The 27,273-nt window shown below is 34.1% G+C and overlaps 1 protein-coding gene across 6 annotated transcripts; it reads right to left on the bottom strand.

Annotated features, from left to right (window-relative positions):
* Positions 1–78: 78 nt before the first annotated feature.
* On the bottom strand, positions 79–25,640 carry LOC101898239 (putative mediator of RNA polymerase II transcription subunit 26). Of its 6 annotated transcripts, XR_009343151.1 has the most exons (5): positions 24,246–25,640; positions 22,889–23,729; positions 22,618–22,787; positions 11,837–13,441; positions 79–167 (listed from the first exon to the last, which is right to left on the bottom strand). XR_009343151.1 is itself a non-coding variant. In XM_020039898.2 (4 exons), exons 2-4 carry the CDS (start codon positions 23,525–23,527, stop codon positions 12,037–12,039), a joined length of 2,214 nt encoding a protein of 737 aa, XP_019895457.1. In that variant the 5' UTR covers positions 23,528–23,729; positions 24,246–25,640; the 3' UTR covers positions 326–12,036. The 6 variants fall into 6 exon arrangements, 5 of the variants coding, with proteins under 5 accessions (XP_019895457.1, XP_005176593.1, XP_005176596.1 ...); XM_020039898.2 differs by lacking the exon at positions 79–167 and having other exon boundaries at positions 326–13,441; XM_005176536.4 differs by lacking the exon at positions 79–167 and having other exon boundaries at positions 326–13,441; positions 24,506–25,640.
* Positions 25,641–27,273: the final 1,633 nt, after the last annotated feature.

The raw sequence follows: 27,273 nt of genomic DNA, 5'->3' as shown, positions 1-27,273 counted from the left end.
GGTTGATTGGTTGGTATCTGTTCTTATTTTATTTAACATTCTTTTGCAAATGTACTTATTTTTTTTTTTTTTTTTGTATTTTTTTTTTTTTGATTTTTTTTAATTAAACATAGAGTATTGAAATTTTGATTATTTATTTGCATTCATTGTTTGTTTTCGTTACATACCTAAAATAATAATAATAATTTAAATACAACATTATAAACTAAATAAATATATATTTATAGAAAAGAAAAAAATAAAACAAAATAACTAATAGTAGTTTCGTAAATAATTGGTTTTTATGTAATAAATTCTTTTTTTATTTTATAATTTGTTAATACGCTGCCCAAGATTCTAGCTAGTTGTACACGACATGGTTTCAAGCTTAGTTGCCAATGAAGAGTAGAGGAAAAATATTTGATAGGAATGACTGATGTTGGAAAAAAAGGTTGAAATGAATAGGTGAAAAAATTAGTAGCAAACACTTTTAAATATTTATTATTTAATTTTATAAATTTGTAATAAAAGCAATTTCCTTTATGCCTTTCCAATGCAGTGTGATGTGTTAAAAAGGATTTTTTCTTCTTTTATTGTTTTATTCCATCCAATTATTTCTTTTCATACGATTAAAAAACATTTCCATTATTTTATTGTACAACCTTATATATTATTCTCCACTTGTTATTTCCTCGATTTCTCTTCCAAAACAGATCCCCTTACAATTCTTTGTAAGCTTCATATAGTTTTATTCAAAACGATACTTTTATTCGCAATTGAATATTGCAAATAACAATTTTCAAGAGACATATGGTGGTATATTTGTTATAAGATAATTACTCTCTGGCTTATTTCTCTCTCAATTATGTCTACTCTCATATGTACTCGTCACATAGGCAATGATGCCTGCCTTACAACGAGAACAGATGGCTCGTGACAGTTCAAATTAATCTACAGACAATGTCAGACGCATAGACGGCAGAAAGCAATTAATAAGGAAGTTAGAGAAAAAGAGACAACCAAATACGACTGTGTTAAAGAACTAATAGTGACATAATTTGTCACAAAAATATTAAGAATGTAATTTTCTTAAATTTAATAGAATAACAATGTAAAATAAAATGTCAAGTTCAGATTCCACTTTATGTTGACATGCATTTTGATGTTCGTATTTTGTTTTGTTGAGTTGGCCAGTGCCACAACGAGTTCATTGCTTTCATTGTTTCTTTGTTTTCAAAGCGCTACTCATATGAAGTTCATTGCTTCATGCTTACTCATATGTTGGGCGACAGTTTAGAGTTTCCAATTGGAAACTCAAATACTATTGTAATGAATCAGAATTCGGCCAATGGAAATGAAGAATATCACAATAGTAAATTTGATTGAGTGAAATTCCAAAATATGAGTATGAATGAAAATATGAAATGCAAATTTAAAAATATCACATACACACATACAAATATACTTCGTTGTAAAATAGATTTGTAAGAACTCTTTTCTGATTGGTTAACAGAAAAGAGTATTGAGTGATATCTAGATTTAAGAATTTTTGTTAGAATTAAGAATTTTATTATAAATACAAAAAGGAAAAATAAAGAAGTCAGACTTGTGCTGACATCCATCAAGCTTGCTCTATCAGCAAGCCAACAAAACATAAAAGTAACTTATTACACCAGGTTAAGAAAGAAAACCTGGGGATTACAAGTCTCAAATAAAATCCAAACAGGATAAATATCGACGTGGACTCTTCAGTTTAGAACATGTCGATCTTTAATGTTTATAATCGATTGCGTAATACAAAATCCTGAGATGGTAGCAATATTTTGACATCTCATTCCATAGTATAAGCGTAATAGTATTTTCCAATTGATAAAGGAAAGTTTAATTTAATTGGAAATTAATTTAAAGACACATTTTCTGGAAAAAATAACTTTAATTTTGCACCGTTTAATTGTTTCACGTTGTAGTAGATATAACTGACTTTGAAATCCACTTGAAATATAGTGTAATAAGTTTTTGGGATTTTGCATTGGGAAAGCCAAATGCAACATGTGCAAATTATGCAACATTTGTAAGTAAGTAAAAATTGGGGAGGGCTCGCATTTAAAATGCTCTCTCCCTTTGGAGTAAACAGTTAAGTGTTCTGTTTAGGAGGTGTTTAAATGTTATTTTTTTGTGAGGAAAAAAGATATGTAAGCTAACATTTAAATGGGCAATAATATTTGGTGATTTGTGATAGGGGTTTTGTAGTGTGTCACCATCACATTATGTTGCCATGCATTTTGATATTCAGTATTTTGTTTTGTTGAGTTGGTCAGTGCCACAACGAGTTCATTGCTTTCATTGTTTCTTTGTTTTTCAGAGCGCTGCTCATATGAAGTTCATTGCTTTATGCTTACTCATATGTTGGGCGACAGTTTAGAGTTTCCAATTGGAAACTCAAATACTATTGTAATGAATCAGAGTTCGGCCAATGGGAATGAAGAATATCCCAATAGTAAATTTGATTGAGTGAAATTCCAAAATATGAATATGAATGAAAATGTGAAATGCATGACAACATATGTAAAAACATCACATACACACATACAAATATACTTCATTGTAAAATAGTTTTGTAAGAACTCTTTTCTGATTGGTTAACAGAAAAGAGTATTGAGTGATATCTAGATTTAAGAATTTTTGTTAGAATTAAGAATTTTATTATAAATACGAAAAGGCAAAATAAAGAAGGGCAGACTTGTGCTGACAACCATCAAGCTTGCTCCATTAGCAAAGCCAACAAAACATAAAGTCTCAATTTATTACATGGCGATCCTGCCAAATCTTGCTCTTTAGTCAGCAAGTATCCTGCGTTCCATCCGCAGTTCCTGCGTTCTATCCGCAGTTAAAAAAAAAAAAAAAAAAAAAACATTTTTTTATTTTGAAGACACTGCCATACTGTCCGGGCAGTCCGATCCAAGCCGTGGATCGTGGATTTGAAAACACTTAATGTCGGGACCGCAGCCACTAACCATAGATGAATATAGGAAGAGAAACAGACTGATTAGGACAGAGGATGAAATAAAGATCCCGAAGGTGAGCAGACCAAGGACGAGAGGAGGCTACACGTGGAGACTAAAAAAAAAGAAAGAGCTCTCCTGATACGGGAGATAAATGCTGATCCGCCACCTCCCTGGGAACGTGCTTCCAGGCTCTGGGCACGCATCGATGAGATAGATTTCCTCTTAAGGAACTATCTCAGCACCAGAAATCAGAAGAATAAATAAAACGCTGCATCAATTTGCAGACGTTAGGACCAGTAAGCGCGTTGCGCTCGTGGTCAACAGACTATAATTTTTTTTTAAAAAAAAAAAAAAAAAACCCAATAACAAAAAAAAAATATAATATGACTTCATTAAAAATTAAATAAAAACAAAAAAGAAAAATATTATGAGTTTATGAAAACAAAAATATATTTTGATAATCATGGGAAGTACCCAAACAAAAATAAGCGAGGTGATACAGGCTACGGCCAATGCACCAACAGCCGTTAGTATTAGCATTGAGGTACTAATATTAGTTTGCATTATAATAACCTTGGTGGTTATTGTTAAGTACTTAAAAAAATATGTAAAGAAGCAAGCACGTAAGCAACAAGCTCGAGTAAGCGCGTTGCAATAATTTTTTAAAAAAAAAAAGATTAATATTGTAAAATAGTAATAGCAATAAGTCCACTCACACATCACTGATTTGGTACCATGGATAAGGTTTTACAATCGTTAGAAATTTTGTTGTCGAATGCTAAAAAATCATTAGGCAAGCCTTATACGAGGGAAACAATAGAGAAAAAGAAACTAGAAATTGTGAACCTACAGACGGATTTCAACGAGTTAGTAGAAAAAGAATATCCCAATAGTAAATTTGATTGAGTGAAATTCCAAAATATGAATATGAATGAAAATGTGAAATGCATGACAACATATGTAAAAACATCACATACACACATACAAATATACTTCATTGTAAAATAGTTTTGTAAGAACTCTTTTCTGATTGGTTAACAGAAAAGAGTATTGAGTGATATCTAGATTTAAGAATTTTTGTTAGAATTAAGAATTTTATTATAAATACGAAAAGGCAAAATAAAGAAGGGCAGACTTGTGCTGACAACCATCAAGCTTGCTCCATTAGCAAAGCCAACAAAACATAAAGTCTCAATTTATTACAGTTTGTAGTTAAGAACTAACATTAATAGTTAAAATTCTCCTCTTCTTAAAAAAGGATGGTTTGTTGTTGAAATCGCATTTCATAAACGATTGTTTTGTTAATATTGAATAAATATACAATCCGATAAACAATTATAATTCACTTATACAGATCGAAAGTATCAATATATCGATTAGCTCTAACGGTAATAATATTCTGTAACTTAAAGGATACTTAAAAAAGTCATGTTAGATTGTTACACAAGAATGTGCAACAATTATGTATACATAATTATAATTTATTTGTGAAGAGAAAAAGGAGAGGATTGTTCCTCCCTCTTCCCCTCAAATGGCAAGTAACGCTTTGATGTTTATATCATTTTAAAATGAAATAAAAAATTCTTTGCCCATGAATACTTCTGATAATTACCAAAAAGGCTAATCAATAAAGAAGTTTTGTATATTTTTCTTTGGCAAGCAAAGCTTTTCACATTCCAATTAGAGAATGTGGTGGTATATGTAAATAAAAATCTATTAATATCTGATTTTGTAATACTCAGACTTTCGAAATAGCAAATCAATATTTCGAAGGTGACATTAGTAATCAGTTGTACGACAAGAATAGATGTTTTAATTATTCGGTTATTTGAAGAATGTTTAGACACAGTAGAGAACTTTTGTAAAAGTAAGTTTCAAATAAGATAATTAATTAGTTGCTGAACTCCAATAAAAAGTTCAAAGGAGGGACCTACAAAGTCCCTCCATCAGTTAATATAGATAAAACTCTCGAGATATTTATAAATCGTGTTTTGCTTAAAATTGCGCAGTATATGCTTTATCTTACGATTTAATTTACACAATAAAGAAATTTTGTTGTACGATATTAATATTAGTGGTTGAATTTTGTCAGGTTCTTTGTCATGAACAGATTCTAAGTCTACTTACAGAAAAAATCCCTTTCGTTTACGAGAAGTTAATGCTGCTTCCCCTACCTCCCAGGGATCGTGCCACTAGGTTGTGGTGTAGGATAAACGAGATAGACTTCCGGATAAGCAGCTATTTTCTTGAATGTAAAAAGAAGAAAAAACGCTGCATTAACCTACTGGCATTAGCAACCAGTAACCGCTTGCCGCTCGTGTCCAGAACAATTTTTTACTACATGAATTTGGAAATATTTAAAAAATGTATTATTTTAAGCTATAAGAAAGAATTTCTGAAGTTCTGAACTATAGGAAGCACGCAAACGAAGATAAGTGAAGTAATACAAGCGACCGCGAATGCTCCTACGGCAGTCAGCGTGAGCATCGAGGTGTTAATCTTAGTCTGCTAAGCTAGACTGAGAGCGTTGCAATAAAATCAAAATTTAATAATTATGGAAAAGCATCGACGAAAACAATTTCCCAATTAGGATTTATACTAAAATAAATAAGAAAAATAAACTCTTTTTGGGGAGTTATATTTAATCAAAAAGTCATCATTATTTGTTATCTTGTGAAATGATAAAAACAATCAATTTTTGTTCTCAATAAAGAAATTTTGTAAAAAGAGATTTTTTTTGAATCTCACTCATAATCTAATCTATATATTTTAAATAAGATGTTATGAAGAAAGAAGTTATGAATTGAACAAGCGACAAATTATGCTGAGATCATATTACAAGCAGTAATATTGTCTACAATGTAAGCGTGCTGTTGTTGTACTGGCTGTGCGATGATTGTTCTGTCCCACAGTTCTCTCAGTTCTGTCCCACAGTTTTCTCTCTTCATAGTTTGTAAGACTCAGCAAGTAAGAATCATTATGAATGTAAAATATAATAAGAATGAATGCGAAATAGAGTATGAACCATATGTTGAAGGAAATTCCTTGATATTTGCAGATCTATGCAGAAATCATGTACAAATTCAATGGAATTCCCTCACAAAAGAAATATCAATAAATAAGACACTGGCTCTTAGGCCAAGCTAGAAAATTAAAGTTGAATTTCGTTTATAACAACACTACCCGAATGTAGGGTAACTCAAAACGAATCAATTTTTGATCTCAATAAAGAAATTTTATATAAAGGGAATTCTTAATGAAAATTTTAAAAATATTTTAGAGAACATTTCTGAACGTTCACTGTTATTACTATTTCGTTGTTCTACACCATTTTTTACCTACTGAATTTAATTTGCGAAATTGGTACCTGGATGCTGGGTTACCGCCTGCTGCAGTAATTGTATAAAAATGAAATATTATTAATTTATAACATTTCTTAAATTCCTTGAGATGAATAATTTGCAAGCTCCTATATCCGGAGTGTTACGTTATGGATTACAACCAAAAAAATACAATCTAATAATAATTATTATTAATTTGTATGCTTTTTGTATTCTGCGAAGAAAAATCAGTTCAGATCTACAACTCAAAGAAAATAACAGTAAAGAAAGTCTTGCATATTTAGTAGAGCTTCACATCACAATTAAATTTTTTATGGTAGAATTAAATCATACAAGCTATGATTATAATTTAAAGTTCAAAGGACTAAATATGCCGAAGAATTTTTAGCTTTTCAATTGGGGCTTGTATTGCCTATTTGGTGCACAATTAACTTGAAATCGGCTGCTGCACAAAGAAGACAAATCGGACGTAGATATATATAGGAGCTATATCCAAATTTTGACCGATTATATCCAATTTCAATTGAGTTCGTCCTTAAGCCAAACAAATGATTTGTGCAACATTTAATCTGGATCGGGCAATAAATGCGACCTGTACTTTGTTTACAAAATACATGGACAGACGGACGGACGGACTTACAAAAATCGACTAGGAATGTGATTCAATGCAGATCATTAAAACGAACTATGGTTCTATCTCGTTTCCTCTGGCTTGTTACAAACAAATGCACAAGGACACAATACCCTTGCCACTATGTGGTGTAGGGTATTAAAAGAATTAATTTCTGTAATTTATATAAAGAGGAATACATCTATTATAGACGAAACACAACCTATTGATAATGTTGAATGCGATAAAAAAAATCACGACACTTTTGTACTTGATCAGTAATTAGAATAGACGTTTACAAACGAATCAATTTTTGATCTCAATAAAGAAATTCTATATACGCGAAAAAATATACCTAAAAGCAACAGTGTTGTTATTTATAACGAAAATTTTAAAAATAGTTTACAGTACATTTCTATTTAGAAACCATACACCGTTGTGACGGTTGCCGTTGTTGAACAAATTTGTAATAGATTTTTCTTCTCAATCTAATATATATTATATAAATGGATGGATATCAAATATAACTTGATATTATTGCACCTGAAACGATACTTCGCATTGCCATCTGCCCCATACTCAGTCGATGCTGAAAAATGACAACTGGCAATCAAGAGCCTTAATTTTCATAAAAATTTGCATCGAAAGTAGGTTTAAATGGATGCTAGGGGTACTACATGTTGTAGTACAACCTATGTCTGTTGGTGCTATTTTTCAGTGCTCTACATATTTATTTTTTAATTTTTTTTATATTGTAAATTGAAATTATATAATTTCAAAAGTCCCTAGAGATGGAAAAGTTGCAAACTTCGATATCTAAAGTTTCACGTTTCTGTATTATAATGAATCAATACAATCATATATAAGTAGAGAGATTTTGTATAAAGGCGACAATATTTTACGATTTTGTGATAAATTTTGAATAGCATATAATTGTTAATACTATGAGACACAAGTTATTAATGGGACTGTATTACGTTCAATGAACATCATAAATAATTTTTGATTGCAATTATCTATCATCAAACGCGTCTGAATTATACAAAGGATCACGCGTTTTATAATCCCACCAAACGAATTGAATGTCCAAGATTTATTCGCTTGGTGGGGTGACTTTCAATTTTACACATATTAAACATTAATTGTTGACATTGTTATTTGGTTTCAAAACACTTTTACAGCGAATTAATGCTACGATACGCGTAACTTCACAACAAATATTACTTTGTTATGTTTAAATTCGATCAGAGTGATCTGCGTTTCTCCTGATGCTTCAGTTGACTGTAAATGTTTAATGTACACTCGTCATTAAAAATGTACACACTGCATGAAACATTTCTCTTAGTTAATAGTACTCAAATAAGAAATTTTGTATTAGGATTTAAGCGATAAACTATTCTGTGTTTCGGGACAGTTGTCTTTTTGATTTATAATGTTTAATGAGACTAGGCGTCGGTCTGATTATTCGGTAACCTAAACTTCAAGATGCTTAGGTTAAAAAGCGAAACACATTGCCGGTGGTCAAATGCTAAGTTCCATTAAAAATGAGGTTCCGCAATCGTATTTTTCTTAATTATAAGAGTCGATCTGCTCACGTTTTAATTAATATTGCAATATTAAAAATGAAATTGGCTGTGTTTTTCAGATTACTTTTCGGTACTCTCGGAATTGGCATTCAAAACAAATAATTCTACATTTTTCTCACACGAAGTGACCATTCAAACAAATTTAAACTTCAAAAATTCACAGTTGTCCTGGGAGAAATCGCATGATATCAGTTTAAAATCACTATCAGAATTGTCGTAAAAATAATAATATGGATAAGGAGATTCAATAACCGGGGACGTGATCTGGAAACCAAGCCAATTCAATTTTCTTTGCTTTTTTAATATTACAATATTCCTTAAGTGTTGAAAATTATTGATTTTATCACGTATACTAACATAAAATGTATTTTGTTGACTCAATTGAGAAGTTGTATGAAGAGGTTATGTGTGTGATAATCAATAATATTCTATTTGTAGCCCACAAATATTATTTAAGAAACTAAAAAATATTAAAGGGCCCCATGCAAAGGATAATGAAATTGGATGAGTTTGATCGAAAGGATAATTTTTTACGAAAAAATATATGTATTCTACGACCCAGACTCAATGTTTGCCAATGAATTGTTTTAGCTTCGCCTGTCAGGTGAAACTTTTTGAGCCCAATTTAAAGGTGTGCTGGAGGACTAATTTTGAAAAATTCAGAAAAGTCGCAAACTTGGCCCTTTTATTTTATATATTTCCAAAATGCTTGGGGATAGGTTACAATATAGTTCTCTTGCATGTGGACTTTGTAGTTGATAATAGAAGAAACACACCCATTTTTATAGAGACATATGCGTAATTCACTCAGTATGTGAAATGGGTCTTAAGAATTTACTAATTTTTTAACATATATATTTTCAGATTATTTAAATAGGCCTTGAAGAATAAATAATGGTGAGATACACATGTAAACAGGGAACAACAATAATTGATGTATGTTTCACCCTGTATTTTTTAACAATATTACGATTCCAAATAAGAAACCGTAAAAACGCTGTGTATTAGAAAGCACCTTTGTAAAATAGGTACCTCATTCCTCTTTGCGATGAGCAATGGATTATTGTTTTAGAAATTAGTAAAAAATATAAATTTGGCATTAGCAAAAATTGTAAATGAGATATGACGATTTTATGGCCTCTGTTCCAGTTCTACAAGAATATAAAATATTTTACTACGGTAACCAATTTTCTCTTTATGATATCGAAAAAAATGTCAGAATTAGTAGATTCTTGCAGGTACTGGAACAAAGCATTAAATAGCAAAAAGATTTGCAATTCATTGACATGGTGTTTGTTTTGGAAGAAAAAGTACTTGGCAATATTTAAAATACAAGAAATGTGAGTCCAACTTTACTATTTGAAATGGAAACCACATTTAATTGCAAAAAATTCATATTAAAATATTCGAATAAATAAAATGGAAATGCTTTTTAATCGTATTAATGGCATGTAAGATGAGATTTAAAGACTTAAATACATAGTTTAAAAAACAATAAATTAATATAGAATGGCAAAAACCCTTATACGGAGGTAAAATTTTCGCATTCAATATGGACTTTAATTTGATCGAAATAAAGATTAGATATATGATAATGAACATTTTAATAGAAGCTCTAATATTCATTTACTGTTAGTTTTGACCGAAAATTTCAATTTATCAAATTTAAAATTCACATTTTCAAATTAAGTTCGATATCGAATGCAAGGATTTGGCCCCAGTATGAGCTTTCTTAAATCAACTTTAAACAATAATGATGTTTCGAATCAACATTTCACAATTTGTAAAACACGGAAAGTAAAATATCGTTTGGAAAGAATTCTGTTCTGTGTAATATGGACTTTTTTTTGTAAATTGAATTTGCACTGTAAAACAAGCAATGAATTCGGAAAATTTCAAACTCTATTTTATATTGCTTTTTGTTAATTATTTTCTTTTTGTGTGTGTTTGTTTGTTTTTTCTTTGTTACTTCATATAATGGCACATTTTGTTTGTGATAGTTTTGTTTTGGTTTTTTTTTTAATACTGTTCTAAATACGGATAGAGCTGGGATTGAAGTGTAAAGAATGTGATTCGAGAGACAAGTGTTGGAATTTTTTTATTTAATATACATCTATAAAGATATATTAGATTTTTTTGTATTTTGAAACGTGATGAGATGTCTATATTTTAATCAAAAAAATTGTCTTTGGGTGGAGTGATTTTTGGGGGAGAGTTATCAGTTCGGCTCTATATATGTTAAAAAAAATATTGAAATAGGCCAACCATGTCCCTTGATTGTGTCGTTATCCTCCATAAGATCATAAGTTTTGATGATCATTCAATTATGCTACAGTGATTTTTGTGTGTTGTTTGTAAAAATTGCTATTATTTTGTTATTGTTTTCTTGTTTTTCCTACCATTCTTCATAGATTGTATATCAAAAAATGTTTAAATTTATTGTATATTCCAAGTCTTGTTTAATAATGCTCTTTGTTATTGTTTTTTCTTTTTTAAACGCAATGTTCGTTCTATGAAAAGAATTGACTTTTTGCTATAGTTTTGTGTGTTTGTGAATTGTTGTTCCAGGTGGTGATGGGCGATAAATAGGCATTAAAAAAGACAACAAAGTATATATTCGATAATTTTATACATCTTTAGATGTACATTTTGTCAAATAAAAATATTAAATTATTAATAATACAACACATATTGAATAGAACTTACATTATTATTAGAGTAGGTGTGTTCGTGCGATTTTTCATTGAAATTAAACATCATTGAGTTACACAAAATTGCAATAAAAAAATGAATTAAAAAAGTTAGGTCGGTTTAAGGCAAATATTATAGCTTCCCCATAGCAGCTTTGATTCGAAATTTGTCAGGAATTTCCTGCAAAATCCCAAATCTTAATGTGACGCATAGATTGTTCGAAATTTGCCAGGAATTTCCTGCAAAATCTGAAATTATAATGTGACGCATAGATTTCGACTCTCAGGCGAAACTTATTTACTTAAAACGAAACGAGTATGACATTTCGGAATTATCTCATCAGAAGAGATAGTTTAATCATGGTTTCAAATGTTTGGAAACTTTCGAAAAAAAACTAAAAAATTTCCATGGGCAACATGGAAAGACATGTTAAAAGAAAACATGTGGTCTATATCTACTCGACTGTTTACTTTCAATGCAATCGATCACACCACCTTCCTAAAAAATTAACGTTTGTTTGTTTGTTTTGCTTTACCTTAAAAATTAGAAACAAAAATGTATAATACAATTTTACAAGATGGGCGAGGGATAATTTTTTTTTACAAACATATATGTATATCATACCTACTAAAGTACACGGCCACGTTTGAAGATAGGTTGTTAGGAAGAGAAGTGTGCATATGTGCAATTTATATAGCTACACATCTTAGCTAACTAGCTGCCAGTTTGTTTTTTTTTGTTTGTTTTGTACGACGCTCCACACATCTAACATGGGGGGGAGATTGACATTCTTATACAATCGCGTAATGATTGGATGATGATCCCTAATGAACACCAACTCCGGTATGACTGTTGTTGGAGGTGGATGTAGCTGTCATGTTTGCAGTGGAGGATGATGAGGAGGATGTATTGCCATCAATGTGATTCAAATCCAATTTTTGTACCTCACATTCCAGCTGTTGTAGACAATTCTTTTTGTTGAGGTGATTATTGGTTGAATCGGTTGGCGGTAATGTCGCCCCAGATGTTGGTGACATTGTGGCTATTGTGGTATTGGCAGTGGTTATTGATATTGGTGATGTTGTGGTTGTTGTTGAGGTATTAATCAGTTCTTTTTGTTGTTTTTCATCTTGATGATTTGCATTTGCAGCGGCAGCTGCGGCTGCACCAGCGGCGGCGGCGGCCGCCTGTGATTTTTTGTCCTTGGACTTTTTCAAAGCACTTAAAAGAACATTCTTTTCTTTGTCCTTTGTCTTGCCTTCTTTATCCTTATCCTTGTGTTTGTTGTTCTTTGTAAAGCGTGGAAATATACAACCGTTTGGCAAGAAACCACCAAGTTTCTCCTTTTTGGTGGTTGGTGGAGGATTTAAAGCAGCAGCCGGTTGTGTTACGGCTGTTGTTGGTTGGGCGGCAGGGTTGTTGGCTATGTTATTAGTGGAGGCAAGAGCAGGTGGAGGGGTTGAGTTATTATGACTATTCTTCGCCGTATTATTTGTGGCCAAAGTACAGTTAACAGTTTCAGCCGAGTTTGCGGCATTGGATTCGGTATTATTTGCATTCGTTGCTATAGCACCATTGCTGATTGTGCCCCCATTACTTATTATCTGAGTTTTAGCATCTAAATTATTTGCATTCAGCTGATTGTTCAACTCATTCCTCTGTGTTATGCCCACAACGCCACGATTTGAATCAGTCGAGTCCTTTGTATTATTACCATTACTTGTGATGATATCATTTGGATGATTCTCATCGTGTGGCTTTTCAGTGGGTGAGTGTATTTCGTCAGCTCCCAGCGATGACACGGCTGCTGCAGCCTTATTGTCCAAATGTTCGGCCAGTTGGGCCAGGTTAATGGGTTTCGTTACTTCAATGTCACCGCCATTTTCTTCGTTTTTGTGCATTTCTTGTTGCATTAATAATTTTCTACTTCTAGGTGGAGTACCTTCACCCATAAAATTACCAATCAAACCTCCGCCCTTGGGGAATATTTGCTGCTGCTGCTGTTGTTGTTGCTGAAGCATTGCTGAGTTATTGCTTAGTCCTGGACTCAAGGAGACGGGTGGTACAGCTCCACCATTTGTTGTTAAATTATGATAATGTTGTTGCTGTTGTTGTTGTCGCTGTTGCATCATTTGTTCTTCTCGCTCGCGATCTCTTTGAGCTTGTACCGCATTCCAGACATCTTTCAGTTCACCGGATATATCACGATCTTTAAGTATAACAGCATTTCTGCAAACAAAGAAAAGAAAGGAGAAAAATCAGTTTAGGAAGAATCGACAAAAAGCGATTAGGTTATAGGGTGATTTTTAGCTATACTCTATTAGGCAACACCAGTTTAAACAGTTCATGAATGTTCCGCAGTTGCTTTTTGGACATTCGTTACAAAATTTCGCTCTAAATTTACATTGTTGAACATTGAACTGGAAAAAAATGTCGCAGCTTTATCGGCCAGTGAGAATGATGATGAATGATGTCTGAGAAATACTTTGATAGCAGAGGTGCAAACCAAGCTCAATGAAAATTGCAGCCTATAACGTTGTTATGGTTACATCGTAATGAGGAACGATCACACCTGAAGTGGGAACGGGGAAATAGCGTTCCTTTTACACCATTCCGTTCAATACAGCTCTATCTCACCTGGACTAATCTCTGGGAATGTATTGGAGTAGCTGTCAAGTATGAAACTGCCGAGGTAGATGCGTTTAATGTGTATATCCCGCCGATTAACACCACTTTTTTGCCCGATATTACCCCGCTTTTGGTAGGCAATAACCAACTTGTGCTAGGAGATTTTAATGTCCACCACGAGTTATGACATTCCTTCCTATCTATGTAATGACCAGTAGATATCAGCGCTGGCAGAACAGATTGACCGCTCCACTCACTGCACGTTAAGCACCCCCCGAATGAGAGGAGAATGTCACAGTTCGCCAGACTTAACCATAGTGTCACCCGGTCCGATAAATGAAAAGACTTGGCAACCCGTCATTTCTACTGCCGCAAAGCATTTTCCGGAACATCATCAAAGTTGCAGCGCCTTGGTAAATACCTGCTAGTCGAATATCCGAAATTAGACCAAATTTCCCAGCAAAGGCAGCTGGACTAGCAAGTGAGCCTGATGATCTCCTTCGTTCCAAACCTATTGATTCCAGAATGAGTGGATTGACAGTGGGTGTCAACCGGTTGGTAAATAGGCATAAGTGGAAAAAGGGTCTAGACCATCTGAAGTGTTGCAGCATTGGAAAAAGAATGATAGGAAGAGGAGCTTGTCGCCTACTTCCGCGCGAGGAAAATTGAAATATCCGGCACCAAATCAATGGCCACACTCTTTAACCCATGGTATGCGACGGTGAGCAGAATGTGCAGGTCGAAGGACATATAATTCCGACACGAACCTCCATAGGGGTCACATTTGATAGTATTCTCAAGTCTATCTGCGACAAAGTGCAAAGTAGGTGCAACTAGGTTCTCAACCCGCAATTATGTTCAGGATGGTGTATTCGTCTTAATTCGTTAGGCACAAAATTACAAAGATGTGCGAAACGTTTACCCGTCGTCGGATACAGGCCTCCAACACCTATTTAATTGCTCTGCCAAACCTACGCTATTCACTCCAGAAGATGTTTGGCTACAGCCTACCTTTTGAGTCTGGAGCAATAACCGGATTAGCAGAAATTAAAGAAAACAGGTGAAGCTGTTACAACAACGAAACGTGCGCCAGCTGTATATATTTCTGTCAAATTTATACTATGCTTACTGATAGATTATACCGACCAGATCCCTCAAGAAACCAATTTGAATAGGGTTTGTCCTTGGGCCATTCAGCTGGTCAAAATTCCATCTCAACCGGGCATAAAATGCAATTCTATGGTAATCACCGAAATTAACTGGGGGTCTATCTTTTTACAAGTTAAACACAAATAGAAAAAGTACCCTGCACCAATGAGGAGTACTGCATAAATAAAATTAGAAGAAATAATAAAATTAATTATTTCCCCCTTTTGAAATGAGGACGCAGCGAAGTTTACATTCTTACTTGTTACCTAATGAATCGATTCTCACCATCCATCATACCAACCCAAGTTGATATGCTCCATGTAGACATACAGAAATGCGAAAACCCATTGACATCCTCACACCATATATATTTCACTAGCAATGTCATTTCATATTTCCCGCCATATTCAAAACTCAACAAAGCAATGGAGGAATACTAGATGTCACCAAGAATAAATGTCACCATCGATCATCTTGATACAACATAGCAGATGATATTGGCTTATTAGGGTTGTTGACTGATCGATCTGTACTGCCAAATACTAAACTAAAAAAGAATGTATGATACGAACGGAGCAGAGAAGCTCCGTCACATTTCACAAAGCAAATGTGTTCAACAGGAAATTCCTCATTAAAATATATATGTATGGACATACATATGTTCAATACACATCTACTCAATGGCTAATATAAAATCGTGCTAAAGAAATGGTCAAAATTTTAGCATAACAAAGCTAATATTTCTTTCATGAATGGCATGCACGCATAATTTTTTTTTGGCAAAGATTTAAAAATGAGGAAAGTAAAGTAGAAGATATTTTTAATGTTGGCAAAAGAACTTGCACATTATCTTGTCATTCATAGAATTTATGTTCCACCCATTTAATTAAGTTATTAAAATCACACATTAATTAAAACACAATTAATTATAATTATCATACACAACAATTACTGTGAAATTTTGCAATCAGCCAAATGGTTTTATATTTACATTCAACATTGGTGCGCCAACTCATTTAGACACACTTTGCAAATATACGCTATTTAATAGACAAACCAAAAAAAATAGTTTGTAAGAAAAATCCCAGAAAGAATACACCAACAAATTGCCAAAAATGCCGACAATCGCCGCCGTAATCTAGACACTGCCGACAGACAGTCGACGGTTGCATATTTCAATTGCAATTATTTCAATTGATATTGAGTTTATTTAGCATACTGTGGAATTTGATGTACTCTGACACGTTGAGGTGTTTTCTTTGCAGCATGCCAAAAATTATATGGACCAATAGTTTTCAATTTCGATAAAATATGAAAAACAGATGCCACCAACATTGCAAATGAATGTGTGAGAGAAGACAAATGAAAAAAATATACCCATGGGTATTTAAGATTTTAAATATGACCTGCCCAAAGCAGCGACAGGTAAACACCACATAGACATGTGTTTATTCAAGTATGAAATGTGTGGAAATAGCATTTCCCCCTCGCAACTCTTCATTTATTCTATCATAAAAAAAATAGAAAATGCTCGTAGGTTCAGCCTGACACTCTAAGTCTCAAAAGTAAGACGTATTATTTCTGGGATGTAATACTCAACCGGTAAGCTATTTTAAACTTTTTCGCAGAGTTTCCATAACTGAGAACCCGAAATATCAGCAAAACCAATAAGTCCCCTAATGGGGGAAATTGTGACATTTTTTGGTTGAGGTAGCAAAAGGGTTCGCAGATATATAACATCTTCACAACACATGTTTCTATAGAAAAAAGAAAGACAAATTTTCCCTATAGAAATAAATCAGGCTCGCTTTCCTGAGAATTGGTACCCTTTGTGGGTTAGGTACCAGAAGGGGTTCACATATATATAACATCTTCACAACAGATCTTTTGTTAGCAATATTTTGTTGTATATGTTAAATTTGAAGAGAGGTGGATGCTTATTTCGCGTTTTTTGAGCGTTTTGTTTTTCAAAATCTTAAACTCTATCGGGGGAAGGACCATATATAACAGATCTTGTGTTGATGGAAATATTGAGATGTAACAAGTCTGAATGGAATCGGATGTTAACTTCGCGTTTTATGAGCTCCATTATTATTCATAATTTTGAGGTACCAGAACGAATGTTCCGATAACTTATATCTTTTTAACAGATCTTGTGTTGATGGAAATATTGAGATGTACCAAGTCTGAAGGGAATCGGATGTTAACTTCGCGTTTTATGAGCTCCATTGATATTCATAATTTTGATCCTTTGTGGGGGAGGTACCAGATGGAATGTTCCGATAACTAATATCTTTTTAACAGATCTTGTGTTGATAGAAATATTGAGATGTGCCAAGTCCGAATCGAATCGGATGTTAATTTCGCGATTTATGAACTTCATGGGTATTCAAAGTCTTTGTCGGGGAGGTACCAGAGTGAATAGACCGATGTATCCAATCTTAACAGCAGATCTTGTGTTAGTAGAAATAAAGGGATATGTGAAATATAAAGAGAACCGGATGCTTATTTTGGATTTTATAATCGTTTTCTTATTCAAAATTTTGACCCTTTGTGAGGGAGATACCAGAAGGAGAAGACCGATATATTCCATTTTCACACCAGACCTTGATAAAAATATTGTGATATGTGTAATTGGAAGACAATCGGAATCTTACATCACATTTAATAAGAGTTGTAATTATTCAAAATTTTGACCCTTTGTGGGGAGGTACTTGATGGAGTGGACCGATATTGTCAAGTTTCACACAAGACCTAGCACTGACGCAACTATTAGGATTTGCAAAGTATGAGCAAAATCGGATTATACTTTCTCATTCTGGGCAAAAAATATATTTTTTGAAAATTTCGACCTTTTGTGTATCGGCCCAGAAGGAGTGGGCCGATATTGCCCATCTCCGAACTCGATCTAAGTTTGACAAAAATATTACGATGTACCAAGTTTGAACCAAATCTGATGCTCCTTTCGAGAGTTATCGTGCGCATCGACCAGCCAGACAGACAGACGGACGGACATCGCTAGACCGACTCCAAATGTTCTGAAACGGATTTGGTCCAAAGAGACACGTTTTGACCTATCAAATTATATATACCCTCTCTAGCCATATGGTTATGGTGGTGGAGTTAAAGAAAAACTTTAAAAATAAATGTATAAGGTTTCAATATTCGAACGAGTTTTGTTTTTAACTGCAAATTTCGGTGAAAATGGGTAGGAGAATCCTGTTAAAGACCTTGAAATACCATAAAGTGGGCTATCTAAAGAAAAAAAACAACACAGGAACGTCCAGTTACGTGACAATTTTTAAGGAATCTTAGAGGTCCAAACGTGGATTCCTCAAAAACAATTTTTTTAAAAAAATTTAAAAAAAAATTTACAGATACTACGGATGTCAAATTTTTTTTCCAAAATATTCTCTGAATGGCATTTGAAGGTCCAAAATTTGGATTTTTAAGATATTGTTTTTCAAAGGACTATTAGGAGTTGAAAATAGACTTTTTTAAATTTTAAAAACTTTTAAAATAGTTTTTTTTTTTCGTGGGCCATTGGGGTTAAAGAGCATATTTTTTAATGAATATTTCTTTAATGAGTATTGAAGTGTCAAATGTAAGCATGTTTTTCAAGGACAATTAGAGGGCCAATATTTATTTTTAAAAAGGTTTTTCAATGGACTTTAATAAGTCCAACATTAGATTTTTTAAGATTATTTCTATTATTGTTATAAAGATGAGCTGAACTGTGCAAGGGATAACGATGGAATTTTAGACAAAGGGAATATAAAAAAGTTTTTGTCATAGGAGCTGCTTTTTTAATAACTCCTGGTGAGTATATCTCCCAGAAAAAAAAAAACAAGAAACTGATGAGGATTAGTGTCTCTCCGAAACCAAAGTCTTTCCTACCTTATCCTTTGGGTCAGATGATGTAATATGTTGCAATAATGAATATATGGTCCAAGACGACAAATAGTAAACTGATACTGACTACTGGAGGCTGTGTGCGGACGAAGAAAAATATGATTTTTTACAGCAGCGAATGTGAAGCCGTCAACCATCCTTCAACTGGCCAAAAGCTTCAAGTGACAACAACGCTCCAAGTATCCATCCAGATTTGAATGGACCACTCTTAATATTACTCTGGTAACCGAATAGTTTATGCAAATGGCAGGGCAGAGTAACGGAACTTAATACATTTAACTCATCTACGACTTTCAAACAAAACACAGGCCTGTGGAAGTTATGTTCACCTATTGAATTTTATTCGAGTCCTGGCGTGACCATTAAAAATTACATTCTCACCGATCTAAAATATATATCACTTTTAGTATTTGAACTTATTGCTACGGGGTCTAACAGTTTAAAAGAAACATTCTTTGGCACAACAAGAAGCAAGGCAATCACCCGGCATCAACTGTTGTTTGGCTAATATTAACGCATACGTGCGACAGTGGAATGTCGTTGGTTCAATAATGTCATGCTTGAAGAACAAAATAGCAAACCCGAGAAATGTGTTGACACACACACTGAATTGTCATCAAGCCATACCGCCGCCATGGTCTATTCCTATTCCCATAAATATATATGTTGGCAGGCGGCAGAAATACTTAGAGACTACATATAATTGAATACGATTTTCTTTTCACTTCAATTAAAGTGTTTTTCGATGGCAAGTGTTCAAATGGATGGTAGTCATCCGACGTCTACATTGCTAAACACACATGAGCCGTTCCAAGCCAAAAGAATGCGCCAATGTCGGTGTGTAATTTGAGCATATATACAGATACATATATGCGTATCTGCGTACATTTTCTTCTCATTTTAGATAAGAAACGATACAAATGTTAAAGATCATACCGAATGGCTGGGGATGGGATGAGTCAATTATTTTATTTTCAATTGAATGACTACCAGAACCAGTGACAGAAAAAATAGAAAATAACCCATGAGAAAATAAAGCGGATCCAATGTTTTTCTTCACATACCAGACAACATAGAAATGATATCGCATAACTTTTTTAATACAGTGTTGCGCACAATAAATTTTCAAACATTTCACATTTTTTCATCAACAATTGGCAATTTATTTATTAGTTCTCAAGAACAATGTTTTCCTAACAACTTTTTTTGTTTAAAAAATGTTCTGAACTGAATTTTGTTTCACCATAAGAATTAAGATTATCAAAATACCGATTATCGGTTAGTATCATTATCATTCTGCCACCGCGCTAGAACCTATTATGAGCTACAAATAGCAATTTTTATCATAATATCGAATATCGGCAGGTACCGTAACATGGGGGCTATACCAAAATGTGGACCTTTACATATAACGTTTCACTACCGAAACTAGAAACTATTATGTCCCACAAATGCCAATTTTTAGACAAATCCGTGAAAAATGTGACAAAAATCACCAATATTCCGAATATCGGGAGGTACCGTTACATGAGGGCAATACCAAAATGTGGTCCTATACATACAATGTTTCGCTACCGGAACTAGAAACCATTATGACCCACAAATACCAATTTTTAGACAAATCCGCGAAAATAGTGTGGCAAAAATCATCAAAATACGGAATATCGAAAGTTACCGTTATATGGTGCTATACCAAAACGTGACCATATACATACAACGTTTCCATTGTACCCTACAAATGCGCACGAGCAAGAACCCATTACGAACTACAAATACCAATTTCTGGAAAAATCCGCTAAAAAATGTGGCAAAAATCATCAAAACACCGAATATTGGCAGGTACCGTTGTATGAGGACTATACCAAAACGTGGACCTATATATCTTATTTTTAATACAAACTATCCTAGACACAATACATATTGTTCTGGTAAATTTTGACGCGCTACGTCAAATAATCTGTGATTACAACAGACAAACAGACAGATAGACGAACACATTTAGTTCGACTTAGAATTTTATGATGATTATAAATATATATACTTTATGGGGTCTACGACGAATATTTAGGGATGTTACAAACGGAATGACAAAGTTAATATACCCTCCTATCCAAGTTTAAAAGCTTATGAAAATATCGCTCAAACAATATGGTTTTGATTTTTTTATCTTGGATGGTACGGGGAAGCTCCTTATAGTCAAATCTAGCAAGGATTATTAAATTTATTCGAAGACCTACTTAAATAGTTATCAATTTTTGCAAATTGATAAATTTTCCCTCTTGACACACCTGGGTGAAGATTTCTGTATGACATATAATTGCAAGGATAACTCACATGGTAACACTCAAGCAGGTACTGCAAAGAAAGCATATAATGATGCTAACGTAAGGGAATATCCTTCGTTTCCTCATGTAAATGGTCCGCAGAAGTCATGAGGACGCATTCTATTGCAGTTTTCAGGGCGGCATTCCGTAATTTATATAATTGTCCATTTCGTTACACTCTTATACGCAGACCACACTAGAACCGTATAGCTAACCACAGTCCGACCTATCGTCTTATAAGAGGTCAACAAGGTTTCCATATCCGCACCCAAATGCTGTCGGCTAGCGCCTTGAAGACTTTGTTTGTTAAATACTATACATCCACTGTGCGATATTTTCATAAACTTTCAAACGTTACCGAAACCGGATCTGTAGAATCTGTTCTAACGTGGAATTTGTACCCGAGTCACAGTACCCAATATATCAGGAATGTTATTGGAGTTTTTCGGAGTGGGCCGAAGGAAATTCAAGTCCGTTTTTCTCTATAAAACTCAATTACAAATTTTGCAAATTTTGTGAAAATATACATCATGAAATACTTCACACTTTTCAGTGATAGAGATGTTGTTTGAAAAATTACAAATCATATGGCAGATGATAATATTTTTAATACTGTCTTTTTGGACTGAATTATTGATTAATGCGAAATATATTTATTTTTGTTTTTGATGCTTCTGATAGATTTTGAATGCTTTCCTTTTTTTTGTCAACATGTGTGTATACGGAAATGCAAAGCAAAGTGGGCTTTGGAATGGGTGGCTATTATATACACACATAAAACATTCCTGCAAATAACCCCTGCTGATAATGTAGAAATTAAAAATGGTTGTATTAAACCCCAAGAGAAAAAGTGGTCGCAGAAAATTCATTTACAAAAGTGCCTATGCATTCTACAAAAAAAAAAAAAAGATTTGAAATCTTTAAACCTGTTATGTCTTTTGCATTTTTGAAAATTAAAACCCATTCCATTTTCTGGCAGGGACACCAAGACGTAATGGTGGTTGATTTTCGCTCCACAAAACCGATGGTATGAGATATGCATTAAATGGCGACGGTGCACGCTTCATGTACTTTGCCAGAAAAACCGTAGGCTACACACATATAAAACCTTTCATCTTCATTAATAATCAACAATATATCTTTAATGTTGCACAGTCATATGTCGGGAAAATAAAATATGTCACATCAATTTACGTTTGATAAGGGTTCAAGAAAACCGGACAGCTATGGAAAAAATTCCAAGTATATATTTTTTTGCAAGGATGGTAATATGTATGCATTTGTGTGTGAGTGTGTGTGTGGGAAGGATTTTGTTACAGGGCGTTGTCTTTCATGTAGGTATATACACAAAGGATAGCATTCTTGTTTTGTACAGTACCAATTCGTACTTACCTTACTAATTTAACACCAGGATTCATGGCCTCAACAAAATCACACATTAACTCAACCATGGCACGTCTTTCTTCGGGGTCTTTGCTATGGCGGCCGGAATCTTTTAATACTTCTGGATTGGCCATAACAGCAAATACAATGGGAGGACTACGGGGACTGCCAGGTGGTACCTTGAAACAATACAAAAAAAATATACACAAATACAGACATTAGACATAATTTCCAAGGCAAAGTTTAGAAACTATTTAATAGGAAAATAAATTTAACTTACCCTCATGCCGCCATACAACGGTATGGGATCACTGGGTTCCTGAGGTATAACAATACGCGTCCAACTCAGCACATTGATGAATAACTCCTCACCGGCCTCGGTTGTGGTACGTATACACATATGGGGTTGTGGGGGATTCTTAAAATGTCTGTAAGCACGCGAATGCCGGTAACTGTGAGGAGGTGGCGATGATGCAGCCGCAGCTTGTAATAAACTTAGGCCCGGACTCATTTGCTGATGATTGCCGGTAACCATGCCATCCCGCTCCAAGGCCCCAGTTAGTGAATTTTCATTTTGATTAAATGTGTCTGAATTTTCCGTCGTCGCCATTGTGCCTGACTCATCTTCCATCGCTGCATGATTTTGATTATTGCTTGTGTTGTCGTGTTGGTCACTATTGATGGCATCAGGAACATTATGGAGGCTTTTGTTGGTATCCGCATTGGATTTCGTGTCTTCTGTGCCACCAACACTGGAAGTACATGTTTGAGGCGGCTGTTGCTGCTGATTTCGGTGTGTATGTTCTTCTTGCTGCTGCTGGTCTGTATCCGTTGAGGTTAGATAACGAAATGAATTCGACATGTTGGAGAATTTTTCAAAGTCCCCGGTTGTTTTGTGTTGATGATTTACCTGATACATATACACAAACGCGCTCTCTCCGGCAACCGAGTGCGCCAGCAAACACGGAAAGAGAACCGACACACGTTCTCACACACTGAATTCACACACCAAGAGAGATAGAGAGAGAACACAAAAATATAAGGGACACTATTTGTTTTGTTGTTTTTCTTTAAAAATAATTCTTTGTAGATTTGTTTTAATGTTTATCCATGCACATTTCCTGCGAAAATAATAATAACAATTTTATTTATTTTATTAATTTATAATAATTACACAGCAAATAAATGAAAACAATTGCCCAGCCGGCCGGGCCTGTTTACAAATTCTTCTTCTTTGTTACGTTGTTGCCTTTTGTTGTGTGGAGTATGTTCAGTGTGTTATGTCAATGTGCAGAGTTGTATTAGAATAGTAGCAGGAAATTTGCAAAAGAAACCTCCTCCTTCTTCTTCTTTCTCAGCACAACAGCCCTTTATGGAAAAAAGCGTTTTAACAACTTTTTTTTATAATTTTCAACTTTATATTTATGTGAAAAATATTTTTTATATTTATTTGTGTAGTTTAAACTATTTGACAATTATTTAATTGCCACTCTACAGCACTCTCCACTATATAACACACTTCACACACTCTGGCTGTCTGTTTATAGCCTTTTACACCAAAGTTCAAAAGTCCTTTAATGTGTCATTTGACATTTTTACTCGGGCTTTTCTCCCCTAACAATTTCACTTTTACACACATTTAAATAAATCACCACGCGCAATTAATCGCAAGTTTCAATTGCTAGTTTTTATTTTCGTTCGTCGGCTGTGTGGTTCCTTTGTCTGCGGTATGCAAAATAGGAATAACAGGGGAAATGAAAATTAAATTGTAATCGGCTCTCTGGGAAAATTTTCAATAATAACACTTTGTAAGAAAATCCTTTCCAGGTAATTTTGTTATAATCCTTCTCGGTTAGGATTTACGTTGTATTTGTAAGGATAAAAACAGGTAAATTACACTTTTACATCTGCAATCCAGTCCACCACCAACACCCTTCATTGATTATGAGCGAAATAATTCAATTTCTTGGTGAGCATTTTTCATTTTATTGCTGCCTACTGTTGCAGTGACCACAATTGAAGCAAAAACAGAAGAAATAATTACGGAAATTTTTAATTTTAGAACTTCGACTGTTCCTTGGTATTTTTGTTGTTGTTTTTCGTCTTCAAGTGCTTTTTGTACTTTACATGAACAACACTGCCATCATGCGTTGTTGTCCGCTGTTTGCAGGCCGACTACTTGCTCCCGTTTTCCAATTTATTTTTCTTCTTCTACTTTTCTTTACAAGAACAACGACAACAACAACAGCAGCATCGAAGCACATAAACTGGTCCTGTTTTTCTCATCACATCATTGGGTTTCTTCACAAAAAGCAAGCAAATGCACGCACCACACACCGTTCTCGGGAATTGAATGGAACTTGATGTTTGTTTTTGTTGTTGTATTGTTTCTTTGTTTTTGCTGTAGTTTAATGTTCGCTCATTTAGTTGGATTGCATTCATTGCTGGGATTTTCTTCTGCCCTCCTTCCACTTTTCAACCATTCGACTTTGTAATGCATATTTTTTTGTTTATTTTACCATTCAACAGACATTAAAAGTTTGTTTATTTTCTGCTTAAAATGCTTCCAATTCAATTCATCTTCTATTTTTATGTTTCTTTCACCTAGGAATTGTGAAAGAACACCAACTCCACCACACCACACACTAAATAAACATTTTTATGTAGTCTGTTTTTATGAACTCTTCGTTTTTGTTGTACCGAGAAGTTTTTCCATGCACTTCCTACGCAGCAGTCAGCCAGTCTCCTCTACTCAATAATTATTTTTCCTTCTCTTCTTTTCTGGGCCAATGAAAAGAAAATCATATTTTGAGAGTACACACAAAATGCATGTTTGAATGAGGTTTTTTTATTAAATTGTTTGTAAAGTAGCATTTATTTTATTAGATTAGCACCTCCACTGTTTTTTCGACAAAAGCCGCACTATTTTAAATTAAAAAATGCAAAGAAAATGCGTAAAATTAAGGTTTTCAAGAAAAACAAGTGTACCGAACCGCAAGCTCACACAAGAATGCCGAACAAAGAGCCAATAAGAAAATAGAGAAGAAGAGAAACAAAGCGGAAATGCGCGATAAAAGTAAAAATCAAAGCAAAAACAGCAATTGTTAGAAGGGTTCTAGAAGATCGAAAAATTTCTACAGGGCTCTAGAATATTGACAAGGGTTCTAGAAACAATATTTTCTCCCAACAAAGCAGCCGTTAAAGATTTTATTTTTTGAAACATATTTTTTCTTCTCTGTGGCGTAGGGTAATATCCGGAAAAAGAGGGTTTGGCGGCTCGTTGTCGATTCACAATCGACACGCTACTAAAAGCGCGGAATAGAAATATATGGTTTAGAAAACCAAAATTAAAAATCGAGTTTTATCTGACTAATGTATATGAACACAAAACCGACAGTCATGTATGAATTTCAGGGTTTACAATTGGTGAGACCATCATGTGCTGTTAAAAGATACAATTGTGCTAAAGACATGCTTAAACAACAAAAAACCTGAGCGAAAATATTGACGTTTTAGTAGTAAATGCAATTGAAAACGTCAATGGAATTCAATTTTGAATAGGAATATTTGGTTTAGAGAAAACGACCGATGGTCGCTCTCCGCTTGTATTAATCGACCGTGGCACCCGAATAAATGCCGAATATTATCGGAGGGTGTATTAAAGCCTTGGGCACGCAAACATTTTGGCCGCAGACCTTGGACATTTCAACAGGACTCAGCACCATCGCACTCAGCACGCGCCACCCAAGAATGGTTACAAAATGAGGTTTCTCGCTTCATTTTCAGCGCACAATGACCACCAAAATCTCCGGATACCAATCCGTTCGGCTATTGTGTCTGGAGTATTTTGGAAAGCAAGGTTGGTACTAAAAATGCCAAAGTGTCGATCACCTCAAGGAAGCGCTTTGGCGGGTATGGACAAAATACCGCAGAGCAACATTCGGGCAGCGTGTGACGGTTTCATTGGCCGTTTGAAGGTCATTATTCATGGCAAAGGTGACCAATTCGAACAAATCTAAACTTATTTTAACATTTTATGCTATTTCCGACATTTTTTGCTTTCATTCATTAAAATTAAAAAAAAAATGTAAAAATTATGTCGTTTGACTTTGTTTCAGTTTTTTTTATCTCACCCTGTAAAGATCTAAGGGTGAGAATATATAAAACCCTGTTTTGACTTGCTTAAGTTATCAGCTGGCTTCTTCGTAGAGGAACAAAAAAGTTTTAGGTTGACTTAGTTCGATTATGGCCCCACGCTCCTTTGTTCATTTTCGAAGCAGCCAGCCGATGACTTAAGCCAGTCAAAAAAGAGTTTTATGTATTTTCACCTTTAGTTAACTTCAAGTACTTTCGGTTCCCCAAAACCAGGCAATGCTTAGTACTTTTTAGTCCATTTTAATTTTCTAAAACTTCACCATCCAATCAATTTTAATTTTCTAAAACTTCACCATCCAATCAATGATTGGGCAAAAATCTCTTAAATATAATTGCTTGTTTGTAGACGTGTTACCCGACGGGTAAGTAATCATTCCACGCGAATACTTTCTGACCCATTGCGATTAATAATTAAATAGTTCCAGAAAGAAAAGAACCAGTGAGGGTGTTGATGTTCACATTATTTAACACATTTATATAGAACGCCCTCTAGTATCCAAGTTTTTGTGG

Source organism: Musca domestica, unplaced genomic scaffold, assembly GCF_030504385.1.
Source record: "Musca domestica strain aabys unplaced genomic scaffold, Musca_domestica.polishedcontigs.V.1.1 45, whole genome shotgun sequence".
NCBI classification, from domain to species: domain Eukaryota; kingdom Metazoa; phylum Arthropoda; class Insecta; order Diptera; family Muscidae; genus Musca; species Musca domestica.
The sequence above is the reverse complement of the archived record's forward strand: the minus strand, read 5'-3'. Positions and strand labels throughout refer to the sequence as shown.